This window comes from Chrysemys picta, chromosome 3, assembly GCF_011386835.1.
Source record: "Chrysemys picta bellii isolate R12L10 chromosome 3, ASM1138683v2, whole genome shotgun sequence".
NCBI classification, from domain to species: Eukaryota; Metazoa; Chordata; order Testudines; family Emydidae; genus Chrysemys; species Chrysemys picta.
In genome coordinates, this window is record NC_088793.1 from 121139376 (window position 1) to 121166551 (window position 27176).

The window sequence follows — 27176 nt, forward strand, 5'->3', positions numbered from 1 at the left end:
CCCCGATGCCAACTCTGTCCACATATCTATTCAAGTGACATCATCATAGGACCTAATCACATCAGCCATACCATCAGGGGCTCGTTCACCTGCACATCTATCAATGTGATATATGCCATCATGTGCCAGTAATGCCCCTCTGCCATGTACATTGGCCAAACCGGACAGTCTCTACGCAAAAGAATTCATGGAAACAAATCTGACATCAGGAATCAAAATACTCAAAAACCAGTGGGAGAACACTTTAACCTGTCTGGTCATTCAGTGACAGACCTGCGGGTGGCTATATTACAACAGAAAAACTTCAAAAACAGACTCCAACGAGAGACTGCTGAGCTAGAATTGATATGCAAACTAGACACAATCAACTCCGGTTTGAATAAGGACTGGGAATGACTGAGCCATTACAAACATTGATTCTATCTCTCCTTGTAAGTATGCTCACACTTCTTATCAAACTGTCTGTACTGGGCTATCTTGATTATCACTTCAAAAGTTTTTTTTCTCTTAATTAATTGGCCTCTCAGAGTTGGTAAGACAACTCCCACCTGTTCATGCTCTCTGTATGTGTGTATATATATATATATCTCCTCAATATATGTTCCATTCTATATGCATCCGAAGAAGTGGGCTGTAGTCCACGAAAGCTTATGCTCTAATAAATTTGTTAGTCTCTAAGGTGCCACAAGTACTCCTGTTCTTCTTTTTGCGGATACAGACTAACACGGCTGCTACTCTGAAACCTGCTTAACTGATAGGTCTCAAAATATAATCGTACATGGGGAATTATCAAATGCGTGTGTTTCTAGTGGCGTCCCACAGAGATTGGTTCTTGGCCCTATGCTATTTAAAAGTTTTGTCAATGAACTGGAAGACAACATAAAATCATTTCTGATAAAGTTTGAGGTGACAAATATTGGTGAAGGGATAATTAATGAACAGGACAAAATCACTGGTACAGAGTGATCTGGTTTGCTTAACTGGGTTCAAGCAAACAACGTGTTTTAATATGGCTAAAAGTAAAGTCATACATCTAGGAACAACTAATGTAGGCTGGGGGACTGTACTTTGAGAAGCAATGGCTCTGCAAAGAACTTGGGGGTTAGGGTGGATAATCAGCTAAACATGAGCTTTCAATGCAACACTATGGCCAAAAGGGCTAATGTGATCCTTTGATGCCTGAATAGGGGAATATCTAGTAGAAGTAGGGAAGTTGTATTACCTGTTTGGCACTGGTACAACCACTACTGAAATATTTTACTTGCTTACTTGCATCTGAAGAAGTGAGGTTCTTACCCACGAAAGCTTATGCTCCCTATACTTCTGTTAGTCTTAAAGGTGCCACAGGACCCTCTGTTGCTTTTTACTGAAATATTGTGTCCCATTCTGGCATCCCTTACTGGTCTCTTTCTGTCAGCTACCAGCAAAATCCACATGCGTACTTATGTTCTTTTAAATTGTGTAGATTTAATTCTACATGGATGGACACAATTGATTTCAAGAGAGTCACTCCTGATTTATACCAGTGAGAAAGATAAGGAATGGGCTCCGGGCATCTAAAATATCAAAAATATTTATCTTGCTCCTTTTATTATCCCAAAATGTATTTTCCACTTTGACCTTCAGATGCTGGTGTCATTAATACAATATAGTATATTTAACACAAGTAACTTTACCCCATGAAAAGTCAATCTGAATGAACTGAAGTTTATTTAAATAATCACAATTTTGTGTACAATGAAATTATGAACCCGACCCCCTTGAAAGAGCTGAATACCCTCAATTTCAACTGAAATCAATGACTCAAGGGTGTTCAGTACTTCCCAGGAGACACTCAGCAGGATCAACTGCTAAATTTTGAATTACATGAGTTTTGTTGCACTATCTGCTTTCCTTTTATTTCCAGTTGCTAAAGTGCTTTAGGTGATTGTTTTTACATCAGAACAGAAATGCTAATGTTTGTCCTGAAGCCTATGACAACTGCCTCCTGAATAATGAATGGGACAGATGTATATATAGAGTCACCAAATTCGGGCTGTTTCAGACCAAGGCGGGATTTGAAGGTGGCAAGTTCCGAAGTCTGAATCCTCTTTGGATTAGTCAGAAATAAATAAATAATAATAATAAAAAAATCACACCACATATCCGAATCTTTTATACATATATAAATATATAAAGATGCACGTTGCTAACTCCACCATTAATCTCCATGGCAATTTGCCATCGATCTTCTTGCCAAATTGTGTTGTGGGAGCACGTTCACGAAGAACTGGGGTAAGACCAATAAATTCAACATGCACTCTGGTGTTCAGAGGCTGAAAGGCCATTGCATTAATTCTCTGTGCCACCTAGTCCATTAGCAAAATATGCCATATCCATGAAAGAGATGAAATTTTGCTACTCCAGAAGAACCAACTCTACAAACTTGATTAACAGATTGCTCCACTGTGCAAATGTGTCCCATGGACTGAATTACTGTCTCCATCTCCTAGTTATGAAAGTTGAAGTTGGAAAAATCAAATGTTTTACTAGAGCTCAATAATATGAACATATTTTCATCTGACCTACACTCAACACCCCATTTGTTCAGATAATTGGGCTGCCACAGCTGCCGTCTATTTGTTTAACCCCTCAGTTAATTTACCCAGGAAATAGGAAAGCATAATCAATCACTCTTGTAGAACAAAATGTGTGCCATCCACAGGAGCATATAGGGGAAGGAGCAAAAGAAGGTCAGAACAATCAAAGGCCATTTTGAAGCATACTCCTTTGTTTTGGTAGAGGAAAGGTTCTCCGGTTTCAGTGTGTTTGTTGAGAGTTAAAATTGTGTTTGTGCTCACTGAAAGTGGAGTGTTTGCTATGGAAAAGAAACTTTATGCAGATTGTCATGTTGCCAACTCACAGCATCCAAAAAGCAAGAGTCAGCACCCAAAATTGTGGTTTTAAAAAAAATAGTTTATGTCAGGGTTCCTTTGATCTGCATTCTGTGTTGGAGCGGTGACCCTAACAGCATCCCAATGCTCACTGGTATGGGTAGTGACTTTCAGCTGGCCTGACCAGTTGAATGTACTCAAACTCACTAAGGTCATAACCCGTATGTAAAAGGTGTTGTGTAAAGTATCAATAGAAAGCTAATAGCACACTGATCATTAATATTGGTACATGGTGTATATGTGGAGGACAAATTCAACATAATTTCCAAGACATTTGTAATTTTATCAGTGTTTCTGCTAGGAATAAGTGGTATTTGTTTCCATTACCAGGGCCATTTATCTGCAAAGGCTGTGTTTGTTAGGTTTGCTATAATGGCTAAAACGGGAAATTAACCAAACTGAAATGGAAAGCACCCCTGTATTTACACTCTACACACTACTGTAATAATTTTTGTACAAAATATGCTTTGGGAGGTATCATTTGAAAACTAATATCTTGATCATCAATATCATCAGGGAGAAATGTATGAAGCAACATTATACATAAAATTATGAATTCCCCCTATATGATATAGTTAGCACATGTTCAAACTCACATTGCCCTGAGTAGGCAAAAGTTGTTAAACAGGTCTATCCTAAACAAAGGAGTGTGTGTTTACCTCAATTTACATACAAGTAGTCAACAGGGTCCTTGAGCCAGAAAGGGCGGAAATGACAAGACACAAGGCAAATCTGCATTTCAGCATACACAGGGGAGCAGAAAGAGCCTGGAGCCACCTTCACCACCAAACTCCACAGTTTGAATAAATTTTGTTTAGAGGGGCAAGTCCCAGAAAAATCTACTTCAGAGGGAAAACCACCCCAAGGCATCTCTCCACAGAATCATAGAAGTATAGGACTGGAAGGGTCCTTGAGAGGTCATCTAGTCCAGTCCCCTGCACTCAGGGCAGGATTCCCCTCAGACCGAGGAAGAATTGGCTGCACAGAGCTGCATATTCTTCCTTCCTATACTTAATGGAATATTAGGATTTATAACTAACTAACTGGGTGTAGCCCAGTGTATATTAGTGAGAAAAAATTATACCATATACCCAGCCTATTTGTGAACCTAGTACAGGATATTTTTAGACTGTTTACTGGCATTGCCTGAACATTAGCCTGTAAGAAAGAGATCAATAAGATATTTGATAAGTAATACAAAGGCTGTGACAGGGAGACAGAAGTAGGGGAGAAACTGGAAAGCAATAATCACCATCTGGTTCAGTTCAAGCGTTCTACTGTTAATTGACTAGATATTGTCTTGGGGACAGAAATTCTAGGGAAGAAGCCACATTGGTAGAGAGTAGTAACAAGTGGTATGTTAGTTACCTGTGAAAGGACCATGTGTATTCACATTATACCTTCCACAAGGTCATAATGCAGAAGGTGACTTCATATCCTTATTGTAGAAATATACCATTTATGTCCCCCCAAACCATGCCTCGGTACCATGACTTGGGAACCGGGGATGGGAGCAGGAGGGAGCCCAAAGACAAAGCTGACAGAACTGTCTCTACAAGATCTTGAAAGTAAAATCTATACTGTATGTCCATATTAATAAGCTGCTTAAAGGGGTTATGGATAACGCCAAGAACGGGGCTAGAACTTAACCAGTTCAGGAAAAATGTTCTTACACAAACAGTTTGAATACAGAAACACAGTAAGTGGTATAGCAGGTGGCTTAGTATTCCATGGATATGTTGAACATAGAACAGGTCTTGGCAGGCCCCACAGCTATCTCTGGGTCTGAAAAGTCCTATATTATTATACAATCTAAAGATGTCACTCATACATTTCCTGGCTAATCAGGCTAGACCCACATTCCTTGCACATTGACTGAAATGGGAGTTTTGGGTGTGTAACTAATAGCCCTGCAAAACATTGCCTTCTATGTTTCTAGACTAGGAAAACCCAGAAGCTGAGCAGTTCTGTCACTCTAAAGATGCCACACTCAAGTAGCAGAAAGACACTGACATACCTATTTTTTAAAATCATTAAAATGTCCGAAGTTAAAATGTGTTTTTTTAAAATGTATGCGTCTCCTACACAGCCTGTAGCAGAGATAGGTGCTCAGCCCATTCTGCTAAAATTACTTTTATGACTCTGTTAAAAAAAAAAAATCCCAAATTCACAAGGAGTGGGAATATTGAATCTTCCATCTGCAGTGTAACCTCATAATTGAGTCTCTCTGGGTTTCTTGCATACAGCACTTTTAAATGCCTTCTCCATGATTCAGAGGCAGCTACCATTTTGTATTCCTCTGTTCTCTCATTGAAACTTTACTTATGTTCTTTTAATATAAAATAAAGGTGATTCTGATTGATTGACAGTATAAGGCTGCTTTTTGTGTATGGAAAAACCAAACCCTGCCCTACTAAAAAGCCCTGCTGCAGTATACAGGATAATATTAATGTAAATTTATCACCATCTAGTGGTTCCAAACAATAAACCAACCTTTTCTTGATAGAGTTTGTGAAGCCACTTAGAACATTCCTGTTCGTCTTCTGGGACTTCCTCTAATGGAATCCGTCTGCAAACAGTAAAGAAGAGATAGCAAAGAAAAAGTACATCACATTCACATTGTTTAATGTGGTGCTTAAAACTGCAATCTAATTAAAATACTACTCATTTACTTTACTAATTATTTTTTTCTTTTAGTTCTGCCTTTTGAGATACAAATCCTGGACATAGCGATGTGTAGTTTCAAGTGTAAGAGCCATATATAGTCTTTAGCAATATCTGGAGCTAGAGATACACTGTAAAAATTGCAGCTCAATGAAGACCTCTTCCAGGTAATATGATGGTTTGCATTTTTGTATTTCTAAATAAAAGTTTCAAATAGGTTAACTTCCTACACCTCACAGATTAAGTCATCCCAAAAATTTTGTTTAACAGCTGAGCACTCAGAGGTAAAACTTGTTTCACTTTGCAATTAGGGTCAATCACATTTAGTGCTTTTGGAACAGTTATTCCCAATGCTTAAAATGTCTTTATAAAACATTTGCTTTATTACAATTATAATTTACCAGTAAGAAAAGGAGATACCACAAGGACTTGACAATGTTCACTTCTAGAACAGTACCCAGAGCACCTGCTAACCTAAAGCACTAGTGAACATTTTAAAATCGTATCACTCTCAAATCACCACCACCAGAAATGCATGTCCTGTGTGTTTGGAAAGCTGCAGTTTTTTGGGCTTTTGAATGGCTGCTTCATACCATTACAAGTCCCAGCAATTCACAAGATACCAGATATTAGAAAAAACATCCTGATTAACATAATTCCTGTCCCCCCAAAACTCCAATTCTCCCATCTTGAGAACTGCTACAAATAGAAACTAATACTTTTTTCACTATTGGCAAGCTGGAGTGCAGGTTCTCAGTGGAAAACATTCTTTTTCCTCTAGAAATCCATGAGACAGCAGCTGTTAGAGTGATATGATAATTTAAGTAGAAACAAACAGAGGTCATCAGAATCTTAAAAATGCAAATTGTTTCATGATCAGCAAGACCTTGAAACACTTTGCTGGGCAAATATGATGCTTCCAGGATCAAACTTATCAGTGTTGGTCCTGGAGCAGTGACCAGAAAGGAAAAGTTTAGTGCCCAATCCTGCGCTTACTTCAGGATCTACACAGGAAGTTCAACGGGGCGGAGGAACAGTGGACTGGTGAGGGCCATGTACAGCAAATCTGTGTTCCCAGAGCCACCGTGCAGGATGATTCAGGGCTCGCAGAATGGAGAAAAAGGAGAAGGGAGGCATGCAGGGAGGTACATGTCCTACTTCAGAAGGATTGTTGAACACCTATGGTTAGAACAAGCTGCTCATTTGTGAGCAGTATATGAGCCGGCCACCTGACCACATTCTTCAGGCAGCACACAGGGATCCTAAGGTGTGCTAATGGGTATGGTAGCAACCTCTCCCCTCCAGTTCTCTCAAGAGTTTGTTGCTAATTTTCCACTGGCAGTGTGTGGATACTCAGGGGTGTGTATATACAGTGGCTTCCTATTAGATCTAGTTGAAAAATTCTGAAGGAAAAAATTGTGCTACAAGTGCCATTAAAAACATGAAATGCATAGCAGGGTACCTATCACCTGATGTTCTGTGCTCATGAAAGTAAACCCCAAAATACAAACAAAGGAGCATTAGTCAATTTAATTAACACAACATTTACATTCACAGGGATTCCAGCTACAGATGGAAGCTTCAGATTGCAGCCAGGAACTCAGATTCTGCTGCTTGGAAGCTGCATCTGAATCAGCACATCTCCTTCCTTTTGTGGGCAGTGCTGTAGGTTTCCCAGTACAGCAGGGATTACAACATTATACTTCCACTTCTGGTGGACTTTCTAGCTTCAGTGGCCTGCCACCTAGATTCTGCTGGTGGAACCTAGACTGTGAATAAGGCCCTATATATTATCACACCTCTGCAGAGTGATAGCAGATTATGGGACCTTGCTGGTTGGTAGAGAAATCCAGGACATGGAGTCCAGGTATTTCTTAGTGTAACTTGTTTTATTTACATTATCTGTACTAGTACCTACACAGAAGTCGTCACACAAAACACAGGCCGACCCCTCTTTCAGGATCTCACCCAAAACAACAATGGCATGTCCACTGGTAGCAACTATAGGGTTACCATATTTAACAAATAAAAAAAAGAGGACCCTCCACGGGCCCTGGCCCCGCCCATTTCCCACCCCAGCCCTGCCCCAACTCCGTCCCTTCCCCGCCCCAACCCCACCCTAACTCCGCCCCCTCCTCCTCATTCCCACTCCCAGCCACATGAAAAGGGCTGCCCGAGCACTAGCGGCTTCACGGTTTGCCGGGCAGCCCCCAGACCCTGCGCCCCTGGCCGGCGCTTCCCCAGCGCAGCTGGAGCCCGGGAGGGGAAGCGCCCAGCCGGGGGCGCAGGGTCTGGGGGCTGCCCGGCAAACCGTGAAGCCGGTAGCGCTTGGGCTTCGGGCAGCCCCTATGCCTCCGGACCCTGCGCCCCCGGCCGGGCACTTCCCCTCCCGGGCTCCGGCGGCGCAGGGTCCGGAGGCATGGGGGCTGCCCAAAGCCTGTAGCGCTCGGCTCTTAAACAGAGCCAAAGAGTCAGGGGAGGAACAGAGCAGCTGCGGGAGGGGAAGTGCCCGGCCGGCATTTTCCCGGACATGTTCGGCTTTTTGGCAATTCCCCCCGGACAGGGGTTTGATTGCTGAAAAGCCGGACATGTCCGGGAAAAAACGGATGTATGGTAACCCTAAGCAACTAACTAGACACAATTCTTGGGGCAGACAGACTAAGGCAATGGGCAAACTCTTCCACGGCTTACAAAAGCTCCCCCAAAATGAATGTGCATCACAAGATAAACAATCCAGGATTTCATCAAAGACTAAACAATGCTCTCATGCTAAGGAAAAAAAAAATCTTGTAAAACTATGTGTAACAGTGCACTCTGGAGACTCCTACCATATAGTGACACAATTTGAAAAAAATACAGCTATAGATGTTCACCTGAGCTCCTTTGAAGAAAGTTTTACACCGATTTGTTATCAATTACCTGCAAGAAAAACCATTCCCCTGCTTGTTAGTAAAGTGCACACCACTATATATGGAAAAACCATGAGTACAGATAACTTGCCTTACATATAAATCTGCATGGTATTTCTTCCCATTTAAAACTCCCAGCAAAGTTGGATTCTCATTATTTCTAAAATTGAGCGTAGAATCATACACAGCTGAAACTACAAGGGAAAAAAAAAAGCTGTTTTACTGTTTGTAAAATCAATTTTCAAAGTTAATAGGGTGGTCTAGGTTATAATTAAGGTGCATTTGAAATGACATTTCATGAGCAATTTCAATTTTCCATATTCATTTTCTCTCAGGCAGTGGGGAAATTTAAACATATAGCCTCCAGCAGCAGCTGACAATAGTTAAAGTTGTAAGCAATGTCAAGATGACATGGACAATTCAAATACACATTAGTACAAGCAGGGCATCTAAGCATGTTTTTCAAGACCAATACCAACACGATTTACTTTTAAAAGGGTTATCTTTTTTTCCTATGATGAACAGGTGGATGGGTGAGAGAGGGGGGAAAAAAAAAACGAAACTAGAAGTGATTAATACAAGAATGAGAGGACACCCAAGGAAATTTAATGGTAAATTTAAAACTGATAAAAGAAAATATATTTTTGCATAAAGTGAATAGTTGAAGTCACTGCTACAAGATACTGAGGTCAAAAGCATAACAGGATTTAAAAAATAAATTAGTCATTTAAGTGACTAACATCCACAGCTGATCTAGAAAGCATAAAGGTTTATCTGGGATATAAACCCTCTTGCTTGACAATATAAAAGGTTAGGAACAAACTTTCCCCACAGTTTTTGCATCTATTATGGGGGTCTTGCATCCTCTTCTGAAGCATTAGATAGAAGCCACTGTCAGAGACAGGATACCAATTTAAACTCACTACAGGCTGATCTAATCTGGCAATTCCTACATAGGCACATGACTAAAATGAGAATCATTGGGATATGCATATCACAGAACTAAAACTACAGCCAAACTCTCAACAACTAGGGAATAAAACTTTCTGTAATTCATGAGATGGCCTGAATATTCCCCAGCAACAATAAAAAAAGGCAAAGTATATTCTTAGTTCATTAAAATAGAATGTCATGGTACAGCTTAGAGACAGAGACAGGGAGAGAAAGGGCACAGGAATAGTTTACAGAGATGGAGGGTTTTTATTTTGTTTTGAAGAGTAATAGACTTTACAAGTACAGAAGCTAAATACAGTAGAACCTCAGAGTTACAAACAGACCGGTCAACCACACACCTCATTTGGAACTGGAAGTACACAACTAGGCAACAGCAGAGACCAAAGCAAATAAAAGTACAGTATGGTGTTATACCACTAAAAAAGTTGGAAAGTTTAAAAAAAAAAGATTACAAAAGATAAGGAAACTGTGCTTGTTTCATTTAAATTAAGATAGTTAAAAAGCAGCATTTTTCTTCTGCAAAGTGAAGTTTCAAAGCTGAATTAAATCACTGTTCAGCTGTAAACTTTTGAAAGAACCACCATAATGTTTCGTTTAGAGTTACAAACGTTTCAGAGTTACGAACAAACTCCATTCCCGAGGTGTTTAACTCTGAGGTTCTACTGTAGATTGATACAGGAGTTAGCCTTTGAGACACTTTATTTCTCTGCTGGGTCACAGAATTGGCAAACAGCAGTTGGTTCTTCTGACCTGATCTACTCCCATTTGAAAGGGGAGGGGCAAGGTCAAAAAGCACGAGGGAACGGTTAGTGTACATCAACAGGGTTCACAGGGACAATATGTAGCAGGCTAGCGTGGGGTAGATTTACACCCCCGTTTGCCACAAATTAATTGTCTGTGTGGACGAGCCCTAAATCTGTTAATTCTCTCTCCTGGAAACATGCTAAGAATTTTGACTTTGCACTGCATAGAATTTTTCCTGGAATTGTGGGATCAGACATCCTGTATGAACAGGTATTGAGCTGGAAAGCCTAATGCCTGCCCAGCAAGCCCAAACAACATGGCCCAATTCTCCTCCCACTTATTCCTGTCCTTGGATACATCCAGAGTAATTCCACTTAAGTCAATAGGTGTAAAATCAGTTGAGAGAAGAGAACTGGGTTCATAGTGTGTAGGAAGTTTGGTTTGATCTTTTAGAATTTAGCATAGAACTGCAGGACAGTTCTGCAATAACCAGCCACCATATGCAGACTTCGCAGATCCCACTCTAAAATCCAACCCCGCCCTGGTTTTAAATGTCCACGTTAACAAGGTGTTTTCAGCTGATTCTTATTATTGGAAATAAAAAGCAAACAAAAACATGAAACCCGCACAGAAGCACATTCCTAGCTACATGTTTGCACACTAAAGATAGGAAGGATCCACCTTTTCAAGATTTCATATTTTAAAAGCCTCTTAGGGTAAATAGTGCTTATTAATCCCTGTATTACATCTTTAAGGATAAAAATAGCGGTAATGAGACAGTTTAAAGCTACTTGTGCAATAAGGAGTTTGTTAGGTTAATCATTACTTAGCAGCACAGAAACCATAAAAACAGGATTCACCCAGCATTCATTCTGTTGTCTTACCCTATATACATAACAGTTAGAGCTCGTCTTCAGAGGAAAGAAAATAGATTCCTTTTCAGTCTGACTAACCTAGAGTATGATAATCAGTCATGAGGGGAATTCTTTTTAAGAATATAAGCTCATTTGTTGTTTGCACGACACTGCCAAATAAAAGAAATAATTAATACTGTACACAGGATTAACACTGTTAGCGGGAAGTGAAGTAATTGTTCAAATTCACTCTGTTCAAAGCTTTTCCATTTTGTAAGCACAGACAAGGCACAACTATAAATTTATAAAACACAACAATGGAGGTGTCAAAGAGAAAGATTGAACAAGACCAGAAGTTGCCAGAAAGTTTCTATAAATAAAGTGGGATATGGGAAACAGGTTTTACTTTAAGAAAAAAAGAGGAAAAAAAAAAAAACTTTACAACCCATAACTAGAGTTCAGCAGGAAGTGATTTTCCCCTCCCACACGGATTTTGGAGGTTTCAAAACCATTTTCCCCATGCCGAATCGAGACACAAAAAAAAATCAAAGTATTAAATTTTCAAAAACTGAAATTATTGCAACAAAACATTTCAATTGACCCAATCAAAAACCTTTTTTCATATGGTTAAAGTTGCTTTTGATTTTGTCCTTTTATTATTTCATCATTTCTTTTACTATAAATTTACCTACATTTCAAAACAAAGCATTTTCAAACTGAAAAACAGAATTTTGTTTTGAAAAATGTTGAAACAGGACATTGAATTTCCCATTTTAAATTTTGGAGAAAAAAAAATTAGAAATTGACATTAAGAAGGAGTTGGGCCAATGCATCTGTGACTGGACAGCTGATCTCAATTGGGTTTAAAAAGAGGACACCTAGGCCTAACGGGGGAAAGAGAAGAGACATGGACCCAGTGAGTCTGAACCACTGAGCTGCAAGAAGCAGAAAGTTCTCTGGGAGGGGCTGGCAGAATCCCCTGGGAGAGGAAACAGTGGGAACCCTCTGGGGGGAAAAGGGCCTCCAAGAGGAAAGTCTTGGGGATGGTCCTCACTAAGCTGAGGACGGAAGACTACTGCAGGATGCCCTGAAGCAGGACAGACAGAAATCCGCAGATGGGCCGAGGAACTGTGTGGATATTTTGCTTGTTGGAGAACTAAAACTGCCTGGAAAGACACTGTGACAGTGGGTCCTTTGTGAGCTGGGGAGAAGGCCAGCCAATTACACCAACCATTTCCCACAAAAAGGTTCAGTTTCAATGAACTTATTTTCTGACTAAAACGTTTCATCAAAAAATTCCCAACCAGCTTGAACCATACACTTAACAGAGGTTTCTTCTGTCCAAAACGCTGTTTGCTTTACAACGCTTAATGTGAGTGAATCAGGCCAAGGACTGTTTTAAAATGGGAGACAGGCCTTTTCCAAAATCCCAGATCCCTGAGCTTTGGGGAAGTCTAAATCTTGATCAGCACTGTATGGCTCAGGGAGGGAGGAGCGAAGGCACAGCATGCTCACAGGAGGGGGCAGAACAGGGCGGGGGCAGGAAGGAGTGGAGTGGGGGCGGGCCCTGAGAAGAGCCGGGGGGGGGGGGGGGGGGTCGAGCACCCCCCAGCACATTGGAAAGATGGCACCTGTGGTTGGGACTTAACTACATTGGTTACTCAGGAACCAATAACCAGTAACTATTCAGTGGCAGGGATTTTTCACATCTGAGTGACGTAGCTAGTTTGACTTAATTTTCTAGTGTTGACCAGCCCCTGGAGTTAGCAGGGTTGTTACACCTCTCTGTCAGGGCAGAGAAAATGTGAGTGGTCAGCACTCAATGGTAGTCTATTCAAAGACAGACATTAGGACAATGGGTTTGCTGTAGCTGTGAGAGGACACTTCCTCTTATCAGAAGGGAGAGGGAGTTTAGAATGTAATGGAAAGTTACTATGGCAGAACAAAAGAGGCTGATGACCTCCGCAGGAGTCTTTAAATAGACTCAGTGGGGGGTTGAGGAGGGGAGAGGAGGAGAGCCATTTTGCACAAGATTAAGAGGAGAGAGACTGTTCTAGCAGCAGGTTAGGCAAGACCCCACCTGCCTGCTTGACAACACACATGATCCCCAAGGAAAGGGTAAGCTAATGAAGAACATTGCATTCAGAGTGTTTTATATGATCCGTACTCTCCTGCACTTTACATTAACTAGGAAAGAGAATAAAGATATTAGACGGACATGTGCGCGCGGGCTACTTCACGACTGTGTGCCCGAGAGCTAAACGGTAAATCAGAAGCTTCATATGCTTTAGGGGGCATCTGGGAGACAGGTGTGTTCAAGTATTGGGGAATCTGAACAGTCACCACAGTGCCCAGAGGGACTAGGTGGCTTGACAGTGGATTCCAACACTCACAAGGGGTCTGACATAGAAGGTCTGTGCCCTGAGAGTGTGTCTAAGGACCTCATGACTGAGGCAGTATCTGGACTTTGTTCAGGCTCCAGGAACTTGAAAAGCCTCAGGGACTCAGAGCAGAGAGGATTGGATTCCTCTCATGGAAATCCTAGTGGCTGGCTGGCAGCAGGCGCTCGCCAGGATGTGTGACCTTTATGGTGGTGACATGTGTGGGATCAAAGACAGTGGGGAATTTACTGCAGAAGGGAAGAGCACAGAGAAGTCTTGTTCTATTCAGGAAAGAAATAGCAAAAAGGGACAGGGAAAATGAGTTAAAAAGAGCTGAAAAAAAAGAAAAAAGAAAAAAGTCAATTGGTTGAAACATGCAGAGAAAGGCAGGTCACCACTGAGTAGGGTTACCATACGTCCGGATTTCCCCGAACATGTCCGGCTTTTTGGTGCTCAAATCCCCGTCCGGGGGGAATTTCCAAAGAGCCGGACATGTCCAGGGAAATAGGGAGGCATAAGCCAGGGTCCGCCCAGCACGATCTGCCGTGTCCGCAGCTCAGCCCAGCTGCCCCAGCTACAATGCTCAGGTGGGAAACGGAGGGGGCTCAGGCTTCCCTCGCGGGCGGGGACCCCCCCGGCCACTGGGGGACCTTTCCTGTGGCCCCGTTGCCCCGCGCAGCTCAGAACCCGGCGCCGCGGGAGCTGTTTCCCACAGGGACAGACAGGCCGGGGAACGTGCTCGGCAGCAGGAAGGAAGCTGCGGCCAGGGCTGCAGGGACCCGTGCTGCCGAGTGTCTGAAGCCCCCAGCAGGCAGAGGCTGCCGGGGGAGCGGGGGAGCAGGGCAGGCGGGGGCATAGAGGCTGCAGGGGCGAGGGGGGGTGCAAGGGCTGCAGGGCGAGTGGGGAGCAGGGGACACAGAGACTGCAGGGGCGGGGGGTGCAGTGCAGGCAGGGGCATAGAGGCTGCAGGGGCAGGGCAGGTGCGGGGGTGCAGAGGCTGCAGGGGCAGGGGGGTGCAGGGGCTGCAGGGCGAGTGGGGAGCAGGGGTCTCAGAGGCTGCAGGGGCAGGGGAGTGCAGGGGCAGGGCAGGCGGTGGGCGCAGAGGCTGCAGGGGTAGGGGGGTGCAGAGGCTGCAGGACGAGTGGGGAGCAGGGGTCACAGAGGCTGCAGGGGCTGGTGTGCGCAGGGGCAGGACAGGCGGGGGGCGCAGAGGCTGCAGGGCGAGTGGGGAGCAGGGAAGCACTTAGCAACCCCCAACCAAGATCAGAGCAGGAGGGAGGAGGGGGAATGCAGGGTGCTCAGAGGAGGGGGCAGAGTTGGGGCAGGGGCTTTGGGGAAGGGGCGGGGTTGGGGCAGGGCCAGGCCCCCGTGGAGTGTCCTCTTTTTTCGGTGTTGAAATATGGTAACCCTACCACTGAGGAGTGGACAAAGGCACCAGTAGCTGACCTGCTGTTCTCAGAGGGCCAAAAATGAATGATGGTCCAGGATCACAGTAAAAACATTTAGCCCATTGGCAGAGTCCAGCAGGCAGGAGAAACCTCAGAGACACTTTTCTAGAGGGAAGGAGGGAGGAGACTGAGAGGCTCCAGACTTCAGCAGTGATCAAGGACAGATCTGCAAGTAGACCAAGAGAAGCTGCAGACCATCTAGAAGCTCAGTTGTTTGCAGCCCAGGAGCAAGACAGAGCAGATGGAAGAAACAGCACCAGTATGAGGAGAGAAGGGAGGACAAAAGATACTTAGCATCAACTCAAGATGAAGAGATTGTGCCAGCAAAACCCTAATCTGGTAGGTGGAGCCACACCCCATGTGCCTGTCCCAGTGGGTGGTGTAGACTCCCAATTATTTCCTTGCTTTGGGGAGGGCTATGTCATGGATGTTTCTCTAAATGCTTTGAAATGGGATGTGAATTGAAATGGGGGTGCAAATTGAACCGGAGGAAGCAGGAGGACATAGTATGGTACCTGGCTCCACTACAGTCAAGATTAAGTCCTGCAATATTTTCACCCATATGGACAGAGAGGACTGCAGTAGAACCACTGAGTTACAAACACCTCAGGAATGGAGGTTGTTCATAACACTGAATTGTTCGCAACTCTGAACAAAACATTACGATTGTTCTTTCAAAATTTTACAACTGAACATTGACCTAATATAGTTTTGAAACTATGCAGAAGAAATATGCGGATAGATTTTTTTTTGTAGTAGTAGTTTACGTTTAACACAGTACTGTATTTACCGGTTTTGGTTTTTTTTGGGGGGGGAGGGAGGGCTGGTCTCTGCTGCTGCCGCCTAGTTGTGTACTTACAGTTCCAAGTGAGGTGTGGTTGACTGGTCAGTTCATAACTCTGGTGTTCGTAACTGAGGTTCTACTGTATAAAGATTATGGGTGATGTAAACAAGCTTTTTGGTGAACCCCCGAAATGTAAAGACGACAGTTTTGGGGAGTTCAGAAGAAAGGGGATCTGACCTAAGCTGAGGTATCAAACCAAATTAGGGGTTTTGTAAGAAAATGGGAAACTAGTCGGGTAGTTCCCAGGGAAGATGAGGCCTACAAATTAATGGGTTTAGAAGAATTCTACAAACTCTGCCCCTCTGACCTAAAAATCAGTTAATGGACAAGGACAAGAGACGTAACTATAGCCGGGAAGTGGGCAATGTGCGGATAGCTGCCCAAGTTTGATTAAAAAAATTCAAGGGACAGGGGCACAAATCTGAATGGAGAAGGAGAATGGGCTAAACCCAGACCTGTGCGGGAAACAAACCCTAATCGGACCCAACAAAGGAACATTGAGATCTGAAAAGCTTTTACTATAACAAAAAATGTCATAAGATGTTACATTGTCCAGTGCTGAAGAGACTAGGGGCTAGTGATAGCCTACAGTGGATCCAGGTGGCAGTGACCCTACCAACGGAAAACCCAGATCCAGCCCTGAGTCAGTAAACCCGATTATTTCAGACCCAAAAGGGGAAAGCAAAAAAGTTTTGCATTGAGTTGGATGGGAAAAAGGCCCAGTGGTTGAGTACAATGGAGCCCAAGTAACTCTGGCACACCCCAAGGTGGACCCTTCAGGAATCATCCCTGATAGAGTCATGACCATTCAGGGAATAATGGGCCCCCATCCAAATCAGGGGCCTAAGGATGCTGGGGTGCACACCCAGCTACTGACAGAGGTCTTGCTGAGGAATGACTTAAAATCCTGGCCCAAGTCCACTTTTGTAAAACAGAAAGCAGCAGCCCTTGGCTCTGACCCTGGGCTGCAAGCTGACAGGCTGCTCTGAACTGCTGCCTGGCAACCTAAATACAAGCCCTGGGGCTGAGCTGAATCCAGCTGATGAACTTACTTCAGAGGGAGGGAAAGTGGGTTCCAGCGACCAGGTTGAGTGGAGTCTCCCAGCTCCTGCTAGGGAATTCTAACAGTAACAATTGACTTACCCCTCAGGTTGCAGCTGACTCCCCCGGCAGCCCTCTGACAGGAGGGCACCTGGAAAGGTTTCTCTGGGATCAGCTGCTACTCTACAGGGAGTTTATACCCCCTGGAAATGTTGAGCCATGGGGAATACGGAGATAATTGGTGGTACTGATTTAGGCTACGCAGTCTAGCCCATGATACATCTTTCTCAGGGCACTTGGGAATACAGAATACTAAAAAGTGCTTACTCCAGAATTTCTACTGGCCTGGGATTTCTGAGGCAGTGCAAAAACACTGCAAGTCCTGTGACCCGTGCCAGAGGGTATGGAAGGGCCAGGACAAGGGTAAGGCTGTCCTAATTCCCATTCCCATCAGAAGAACCCTTTCAGAGGGTTGTTGCAGACATTGGGGGGCCCCTTAGCAAAGTTACCCAGACGGAGAAAACAATATATTCTGATAGTAGTAGTTTACGCTACCCGCTATCTACTCTGAAACCTATCCAGAAGTGGTAGCACTGTCCTCTATAGAGGCAGACAAAATGACTGATGCCTTGCTAGAAATATGTAGCCAGGTAGGGTTTCTTTGTGAGGTTTTGACTGATCAGGGGGCAAACTTTACATCTGTCCTACATGAAGGGCTATGAGATGTGGGATTCAACACTTCTGGTCACCTTCCTGCCACCCCAGATGAACAGGTTGTTTGAGATATTTAAAGAAACCCTTAAAATGTTGAAAATGTTTGTGGACCCACACCCCAGTGACTAGGTTAAGTGTTTACCTTAGCTGCTGTTTGCCTATCAGGAGGTTCTCCAGAAATCCACAAGATCTTCCCCTTTTGAACTGCTCTCCCTATGGGAGGAGAGTACCAGGCCCCCTGGCCCTAATGAGAGAAGAGTTGGAAAATACAGCCTCTCCCGACAAGGAGCCCACAGTGACGTATGTGTTGGCCTTTTGGGAAACACTCATGCGTTTCACCCAGGAGAATCTAGCTAAAGCTCGGGACAAAGTCTGATATAATCACACTGCATATGCTTGGGCATATGATACAGGTGAGCAAGTTATGGTGCTCATTTCAGTGCACAGGAACAAATTCCAAGCTGCCTGGGAAGGGCTGTTTGAAATCAAACTTCTCAGTGAGGTAAACTATGTGGCTGAGCTATCTAAATCGCTCCCATTGACATTGAGTGTGTGTGTGAACGTGACAAAACGATATTACAGCAGAGAGAATCTAGCCCTGGGGCACTGGGAGGGGAAAGAAGAGGTTCTCCACATAGATCTGGTAGCAGAAACAGGGGACAGCCCCTTCCTGGACTCCTTATCCCTCTCTGATTACTTAACCCCCACATAGCAAGCCGAGATCAGAGCAAAGCTGCAGGCTTATCACCAGGAATTTTCCAATAAGCCTACACACATCTTGCCTGCTGTCCAATTAAAAGTTCATCTTCAAGCTTACTGTGAAAACAGGCCAGAGCCTGGAGAGAGAAATTGCAGATATGCTGGAGTTAGAGATGCTCCAGTGGTCAAATAGTCCATGGGAATCCCCCAATGTACTGGTACCTAAGAAGCCTGGGTCAGAGTCTATGGGGATTACAGAAAGCTCAGTATCATCACAACATCGGATATATACCCCATGCCTAGAACAGATGAGACTCTGTGCAAGTTGGGAGGGGCCCCCCCAACTCCTGACCACAACTGACCTCAGTAAAAGTTATTGGCAGGGGTCGTTGGCCTCAGATGCTAGGCCTTAAATCAGCATTTACCATCCCAATCAGGCTCCGAGTTCCTGGTCCTACCTTTTGACCTCAAGGGGGCTCTAGCTACCTTATAGCAGCTGGTAGATGAATTACTACATGGGATGGGGGAGTTTGGCCTGGCACATATAGATATTTGCAACTTCAGCCAGACATTGGAAGAGAATGCGACCCATGTAAGGAGCATGCTTCACAGCATTCACACAGCAGGCCTGACTGTAAAGATAGAGAAATTCAAGGCTGGAATGGCAGAAGTGGGGTCTCAGCCACAGAGTGGAGATGAGCTGCATAAAACCGGAACCTGCAAGAGTGGAAGCCATTAAGAATTGACCCACTCCCAATACAAGGAAGAAAAGGTACAATCCTGTATTGGGATGTCAGGATATTACAGGAGATTTGTTCCTCACTTTAGTACCCCGACTGCCCTTATCACTGATCTATGTAAAAAGGGTGAACCAGGATCTGAACGCTGTCAACAGGCCTTCCGCGAACTGAAGAAAGCCCCGAGTACAGACTCTGTTCTGGTAAGCCCAGTCTTTGACACATCGTTTATGGGTTTTAGAAACACCTATGGCATAGGGCTTAGGGCTGTGCCGATGCAAAGCAATGAAAAGGGGGAGAGACACCTCATTGTGCATCTGAGCAAGAAACTGCTTCCCTGAGAGAAAAACTGTGTGATAACTGAAAAAGAACATTTGGCAACGGTGCAGGCCCTCAGCAAATTGCAGCCCTATCTTTTCAAATGCTATTTCACGGTGTATACTGACCACTCACCTGGTTGCATCAAATGAAAAGATGAATGCCTAGTTGCTAAAATGGAGCCTGGTGTCTCAAGATGATGATATGGAAATGCTTCAGGTTAAAGGGAATGCAAATTTGGTCACTAATGTTCTGTCCAGGAAATAAGTCAGTGGGGTCCCTGTGGCGTGGCTGGACAGCTACTCTTGCTAATGTTCACTTGTCTAAGTGGGAGATGAGACAGATGAGAGACTTGGAAGTGTAAATAGTTCAAACAATTATATTTAAAATGTGCCAGACAAGCATGGCCTTTGGGGACAATAAGCATTAAGTGGGTTTCCTGCCCGATCTTTTGAAGCTGTGCCCTTAGGACAGGGCCATTGACCGGTGATTACCAGTTCCAGAGTAAGCAAAAACAAGTTAGCAGAGCTGCCTCTGTGAATTTTGCTGTACAGTCCTAATCCCTTAGGCCTGGTCTACACTAAGAGTTTAGGTCGAATTTAGCAGCATTAAATCGAAGTAACCTTGCACCTGTCCACACAACGAAGCCATTTTTGTCGGCATAAAGGGCTCTTAAAATCGATTCATTAGTCTTTGTGAGCTGGTAGAAATATAGATCAACAGGGATTCTAGTGAAATTTTACAGACACACATTCTAGAGCAGTGGTTCCCAAACTGAGGTTCGTGAACCCCTGGGGGTTCGCGAAATGTTACAGGGGGTTCTCTGGGAAAAAAATCCCTAATGGCGGACAGAGCTGTCCCTAGGGACCCCAGGCACCATGGGGCCAGCAGCCTGGAGCCCTTGGACTTCCAAGAGCTAAGCAGATCAAAGCAAGCATATCTATCACACTGAGGAGATTTAAACTTCAAGACTCCTTATAAGAAATAGAAAGGGAGGTGGATATTTTTTGCTGTTTTTAAAATTAAATAGGCAGCTAGTATTGTTTTTAAAATTATTATGAAGAAAAAGTTTAAGCTTTGCTGTAACGTGCACTGTTTGCCTGGACTGCTCAAGACCTGAATGCTTGTGTAGGAGGAACTCTGAGTTGGCTTCTTAAGTACCTTCATGCTTGTTTCACATCTGATACTCCTTGATGAAACATAGGAGCCTTGTCTTAGAACAGGCTTATTCAAAATGATACAAGCTACGAAAGTGAGTGTTGCCATTTTCATAATGTAATAAAAATACTGTAATGATAAATAATAATGAATAATGAATAATAAATAGTGTGCAAGAAGCATGTCATAAAAACAAATTTTATATTTCCAAGATCACTGCTTTTATATTTTATACTCAGGTAAAGGAGAAAATCCCTGGAAGTATTCATTTTTAGGAGGGGGTTCATGAGACTTGACATTTTAGTGAAAGGGGTTCAGAGGTTGTTAAAGTTTGGGAACCACTGTTCTAGAGGAAAAAGAACAAGGCAGGATGACAGCAGGAGACTGAAATGATCATTTAGAATTTGCTCTGTGTGACTTTCCTTACCTACATTTCTCAAACTTTGCACGGTGACAGCAAATCCCTTTGTCCGGGGCAGCAGATGATACTTGAGTTTAGGCAGGCCTTTGGCTTCAGCAACCTGCATGCTGATTTGGTGCTTCTGCTCTGTGAATCTCGTGCCCTCACAGTGTATCAAGAACTGAAAGCAAGACAGGTCTATAGTTAGAAAACCAGCTCATACATTGATCACAAAACAAACATTCGCTAGTTAGGGTTTCTTTAAACCTTCCTTCTTGTTAGCTGTATTTTGGGAATGAAGTGGGTGAAAGGAAACAAAAATCTTGAAAAACCTTACTTTCCTTCTGATCGCTCTTTTGTCTGGTATTACTGCTCAGACTACTGTGGTCTGCAGAATTTTGAGCAAGAAATGCAAGTTTTTTTAATAAAACCACTCCCTTTCTTATATCATCACAGCAGACCAAAAAAAAAGTTCTCCAGTAGTAACACGAAGGCTGGTTACCATGAGCACCAAGGCAGTGCACTAGGACTTCTGTTCTGACTGAGTAGTATACGTGTTATTATCTCAAAGGGGATGTACTAGAGACGGTTCCAAACCAGAACTTCAGATTCCAACTTCCCTCAACTATGGGAAAGTTCAAATCCAGATCTCGATCCATATTTCATGGCTGGCCTCTCAGGCCCATTCCCAATAAATATTTAAAGAAGGGACCGACCTGTGATAGTCGGTATTATTATGTTCACCACTTTTACAAGACTATGATAAATTATGTACAAAGTATGCCTTGTGAGGTATCATTTGAAATATCAGCCTGCTGAACATTATTGTCCTGGTAAAGTATGTGCGGCAACACTATATGAGAGGTTATAAGAGTCTACTGTATAATTGTTACTGAAGTATGTTATAATTCTGCGTAACACCCACAAACCAGTTTTTCAGAGACAAAAACTCACTGGCCCCAGCCAAGTGTTAAAGAGCTATCACTGGCTTAAGCAGCCATTCTTAAGTAATGGGAAGGTGCAGACAAGAAATTTACATTTCGTCACAGAGATGGTCCAACCCTCACATCCGCAAAAGACTACTTGTTGCTTGCACCCCAGTCGGGGGTAATTCTCAAAGAGGGGAGGGTGGTATGAGAGACAGACAGACAGAGGCCTTCATTTCACCTCTCCTCCATGACATCACTGACTCTCAAAGAACTGAACTAAGCGGGAAGAGTCCCAGGCATATGGTGAGACCAAACCTTTGCTTTTAAATTCACTTAGCTTAAGATATTAGCCTGCGTTTTACTCTTATTTTCTTTTGTAACCATTCCTGACTTTTATGCCTCATCATTTGTAATCACGTAAAATCTATTTCTATAGTTAATAAACTTATCTTATTGTTTTATCTTAACCAGCGTGTTTGAATTAAAGTGTGAGGGTACCTCCATTTGGGATAACATTGCTAGTGCACATATCATTTTCCTTTGCTGAAATGATGGACTATCTATGATCTTACATTGCTCAGTAGTGTGCTAGACCGTACAAGACACATTTATGGGGGAACAAGGCTGGGACTAAGAATGTGTAGGTATTGCCCTGTATGTAATTCATGAGTGACTGGTCAGAGGGCTCGTGTATTTAGCTGGGGGTGAATTTGCATGCTGAAGGCTGTGAGAACAGGCCAGGAGAGGATGTTCTGACAGCACAGCAGTTTAAAAGGCACCTCAGACTAGAGAATTAAGAGGACGCTGAGGAGGAAATAGCTTTTTGGGGAATAATCGCATTCACATCCCATCCATATAAACCATACAGCCTGAGGGTTTGAGACCCGAACGTAGTCATGACGCAAAGTGCTCCCAATGATATAACAAAGATCAATTGTTTTAATTTCCATAGAGAAGAGATGTATTAACCTGTATCATGGCCCTGTAGAGCCTCCCTCTATAGCACAAGTAATTACATGTTTCCTAGTGGTGATGGATGTGGACAAATCTTGGCTCTTAAATTGCCTTGGTGCTAGAGGAAATATATGCCATCCAGCGGGTAGGACACCAGCCTTGGGAGAGCTAGGTTCAAGTCCCAGCTCTGCTACAGACGGCCTGTATGGCTGTCATTTAATTTCTCTCCATCTCATTTCCCCATCTGTAAAAGGAGGATAACAGCACTTCCCTACTTTACAAGGGTGTTGCGAGGATAAGTCCATTAAAGATTACTGCAGTATCTGTACATCTCACAATAAGGGCCATATCAAAGATCTAGAATGGACAGACAGGGTTCTGGCAAGTTTTTAGGGAAGCCTGTCCTTCTAGTGTGTCCCAAGAATCTGACTACACCCTTCACAGGAGTATTGAATGCAAGACACAGAAGGTAATTGTTCCACTCAACACAGCACTGGTGAGGCCTCAGCTGGAGTATTGTGTCTAGTTTCAGGCTCCCACACTTAACAGAAAGATGTGAACGAATTGGCAAGAGTCCAGAGGAGAGCAACCAAAATGATAAAAGATTTAGAAAACATGACCCAGGAGGAAAGGTTGAAAGAATTGCATGTTTAGCCTAGAGACGAGAAGGCTGAAGGGAGACATGGTAACAGCCTTCAAATACATAAAATATAGTTATAAAAAGAGGATGGTGATCAATGGTTGTGTGTGTCCACTGAGGGTAGGACAAGAAACAAGCAGCTTAGTTTATAGCAAGAGATGTACTGGTTTGATATTTGGAAAAACTTTCTAACTAAAAGGATAATTTAGCACTGGAAGGTTACCTAACCTAGGGTGACTGTGGAATATATGTCAGAAGTCCTGGAGTGCCCACGGAAAAAAAAATAGTGGGTGCTCAGCACCCACCGGCAGCCCTGCAGATGAGCTCCTCCCCATCCCTCCCGCCCACCGTGATCAGTTGTTCAGCAGCATGCAGGAGGCGCGGGGTTGGGGAAGGGGATGAAACAAGGAAGAGAAAGAGAGCGTGTGCAGGAAGAGGCAGGGCGGGAGTTTGGGGAAAGGGCTGGAGTAGGGGTTGAGCACTCTCCCCCCCCCCCCCCCCCCCGGGAACCGTGGAAGTTGGCACCTGTCTTGAGGTGCCTTCCAGATCTACATTACTATGATTCCCAGCTGAAGATGCAATTATGTTTTGTCTAGGAGTGTGATAAGGACAGAAAACTATAGACCCGTAAATGCAGTGCCCCTAACCAGTATCCCATCCTATATAAAATATACCATTTCTGGTGAAATTATGCAGATATGAGAGCTTAAAATGTATTTCCCCATCAGCACATGCATAAGAACAAATTGATTGCTGGAAGGTTAATGGAAAGTGAACACAAAAGGGGCTGAGCATTGCCAAAGTGAGCTTATTTTTAAATTAAAGGAAAGATTTTGTGGCATTTGACTATCTCTGCTAGTAACTCAGAGCCAGGATTTGTCTCACAGAAATTAGAGATGGATCATCTGCTCTAGCCCCCAATGCACCATACTCGTGGAGTATACACATCTTGTTAAATATGCAGATGAAGCATTCAGAAAGGGAGGAGAAAATCCTTTCAGCAGGTCTAACAAGTTTCTATTCTGCACCCAAGGTGCTATTGCTATCTGTGCTGACACGGGACCACCACCAGGAATGCAAATTAAAATTCCACTTCATCCTGAATTAACCCCAGTTGTATGACAATCACATAAACACCATCTGTAATAGGACTAGAGTAAATGAAGAGGATATCAGGCAACAAAGGATGAGTGAGCTAATTAGCGCTGAGCAGTTTAAGTTTATAACAAATTATTTGACCTTTTAAAAGGTGCTTAAGAGTACAGTGGAAACTGTACAAAAGAAAATAGAAGCTGATGCAATTAGGCAACCACCTAGCTGGAGATCATCCAACACATCCCTGAAACAATTGGCTCAATTCTGCAAGGTGCTAATTGCCTTCAATACTCATTGACTTCAAAAGGAGTTGCGAGGGTTCACGTCCTCAGAAGTCCAGGTCCATATCTTCATTAGAAAAGCGCCTCTGTTAAGCAATCAATGTTTGTTGGCCCCTTTTGCGGTTGGTTAAGACAGATTTCCCTATATGAGTCCATCTCTCTCCTCTTGCCATCACCAACTCACCAAAATTGGGAGTTTTCCCCAAGTACTGGATAAAGAAAAAAAGTCAACACCTTTTCATTCCTAGTCTCAATCCGTCTTTTCATGGGTGCCGACTCCGTGGGTGCTCCGGGGCTGGAGCATCCACAGGAGGAAAAAAAAAAAAAGGTGGGTGCTGACCACCCACTGGCAGCCCCCCCATCAGCGCCTCCCCTCAGCACCTCTCACCCACTGGCGGGCCCCACTGATCAGCTCCTCCCCTGGATCAGCTGTTTCACAGCATCTGGAGGCGCTGAGGGGGGGGGGAATGAGGGAGGAGTGAGGGCACAGTGCTCTGGGGAGGGGTCAGAACTGGGCAGGGGCGGGAACAGGCGAGGTATAGTGGGGGGTGGGGTATAGTGGGGGGGGGGGGGGGGGGGGGGAGAGAGAGCATCCCCTGGCAGATTAGACACACAGCGCCTGTGTGTCATTTCCCAGCCCAATGAGAGGGGATGGGGATATCGGGAAGTTAACACTATCTTGGTGCAGAGACAGGAAATCCAGTTCTTTTCAGATTAGAAAAATCAGGGGGCCAAATGTCACTTTGGTTGAGTAGGCACAACTCTGAGTTAAAAGAACAGGAATACTTGTGGCACCTTAGAGACTAACAAATTTATTAGAGCATAAGCTTTCGTGGACTACAGCCCACTTCTTCGGGCTGTAGTCCACGAAAGCTTATGCTCTAATAAATTTGTTAGTCTCTAAGGTGCCACAAGTACTCCTGTTCTTTTTGCGGATACAGACTAACACGGCTGCTACTCTGAACTCTGAGTTAATTCACTTACATCAGTGCTGAGTTTGACTCAGTGACTGCCACATGGGCCTCAAGAGAGATGGGATTAAAGTAGGAGAAATGGAGCGTGGGGGTGAGAGTAGGAACATCAAAATGGAAAGAACAGGGGTAGAAGAGGGGAAATTAAAAATACATATATTTGGTAGATTGTCATATCCACACTCAACTTTTCCATAGACCTCTAAACTTCCAGGTTCAGAGGTGCATGGAGTTTGCTGAACTGATCGAATCCCAGGATAAATAAATGCCACCTATACAATTTATATCCCTATTTGTTTCCTTGGCATTCCCATTGTTCTGTCTTGGTAGAGGGTTAGTGAAAGACATTCAAATTCTCCTCATTGTTCTCTGACTTTTCTGGGAAGTTCAAGAAACACTAAACCAAATTCACAGCATTGAACCAGTGAAGGGCTGTTGCATTTATGTTCTCTGTCCTTTGAGAAACAAAAGTGCCCTAAACTCCACTCCCCTGTCACCACTTACCCAAAATTTTTCAGGGTAATCCCGGAGATTGAGCAAGCTCTGCATGACAGTTTTCCGATCTTCCTCCCATTTACGCTTGCAGAAGACTATCTCTAGGAAATACCACATCCAACCAATGATAGGCACGTAAGAAAGTTCCTTTTTTGCAAGCACTTTGGAACTCTGCAAGAAAGAGCATTAAAAAAAAAAAAAACACGCATTATAGATTTTTTTTTTTTTTTTTTTTAAACAAGAAACAGTTTATTGAATTTTAAGGGTACATGAGACACAAAGGGCCAAATGCCAATACACTAAGGCCTTGGCTACACTTACCAGCTAGTTTGACGGCTGGAAATCGAAGTTCTGTGTTCGACTTATCGCGTCTAGTCTGGACGCGATAAGTCGAACCCGGAAGTGCTTGCCGTCGACTGCAGTACTCCAGCTCGGCGAGAGGAGTACCGCGGAGTCGACGGGGGAGCCTGCCTGCCGAGTGTGGACCAAGGTAAGTTCGAACTAAGGTACTTCGACTTCAGCTACGTTATTCACGTAGCTGAAGTTGCGTACCTTAGTTCGAATTAGGGGGGTAGTGTAGACCAAGCCTGACTCACGCTGAAGAGTATCTTACTGCACAGCTTGTACCATTGGTTTTAACAATCAAAGGTTCTTCACAACATCCGGTAGGGAGCAGAATTTGGCCCCAACTATGTGCATAAAAGGAAGTTGTATGCAATTTAAAAAATCCACATAAGCTAAATTGTTTTGAAAAGTGAGGAACTCGTGCAAGGGGTTAGGCTGCCAGCCACAAAGAATTAAGTTCTTGATTTATCTAGAGAACCAATACATCATGGGCAGTGGCAGCCCAAGTTCCTGCCAATATGCTTCCATGCTGAGCTAACAGGATTAGGTATTATGAAAGAAAGAGTAATTCTTTTTGCATGTCTTTATTATTGAATCTGAACCATCTGTTGAATTTTTTGACTGTCTGCATCACAATCAGCAGCCTACCCATACAATTTACAGAGTTC

General features: G+C 43.7%; 1 protein-coding gene across 13 annotated transcripts in view; it reads right to left on the bottom strand.

Moving 5' to 3' along the window:
• Positions 1–27176, bottom strand: part of AGPAT4 (1-acylglycerol-3-phosphate O-acyltransferase 4) — a 183453-nt gene that overhangs the window by 20354 nt on the left and 135923 nt on the right. For all 13 annotated transcript variants that reach the window (XR_010600134.1, XR_010600137.1, XR_010600136.1 and 10 more), the window contains 4 exons: positions 26173–26334; positions 20826–20979; positions 8598–8700; positions 5427–5502 (listed from right to left, as the gene is read on the bottom strand). Coding sequence is in view for 9 of the 13 variants with exons in the window: in XM_065590394.1 (XP_065446466.1) it covers positions 5427–5502; positions 8598–8700; positions 20826–20979; positions 26173–26334 (495 nt within the window). In the remaining 4 variants the exon portion in view is untranslated. The remainder of the gene's footprint in view (positions 1–5426; positions 5503–8597; positions 8701–20825; positions 20980–26172; positions 26335–27176) is intronic.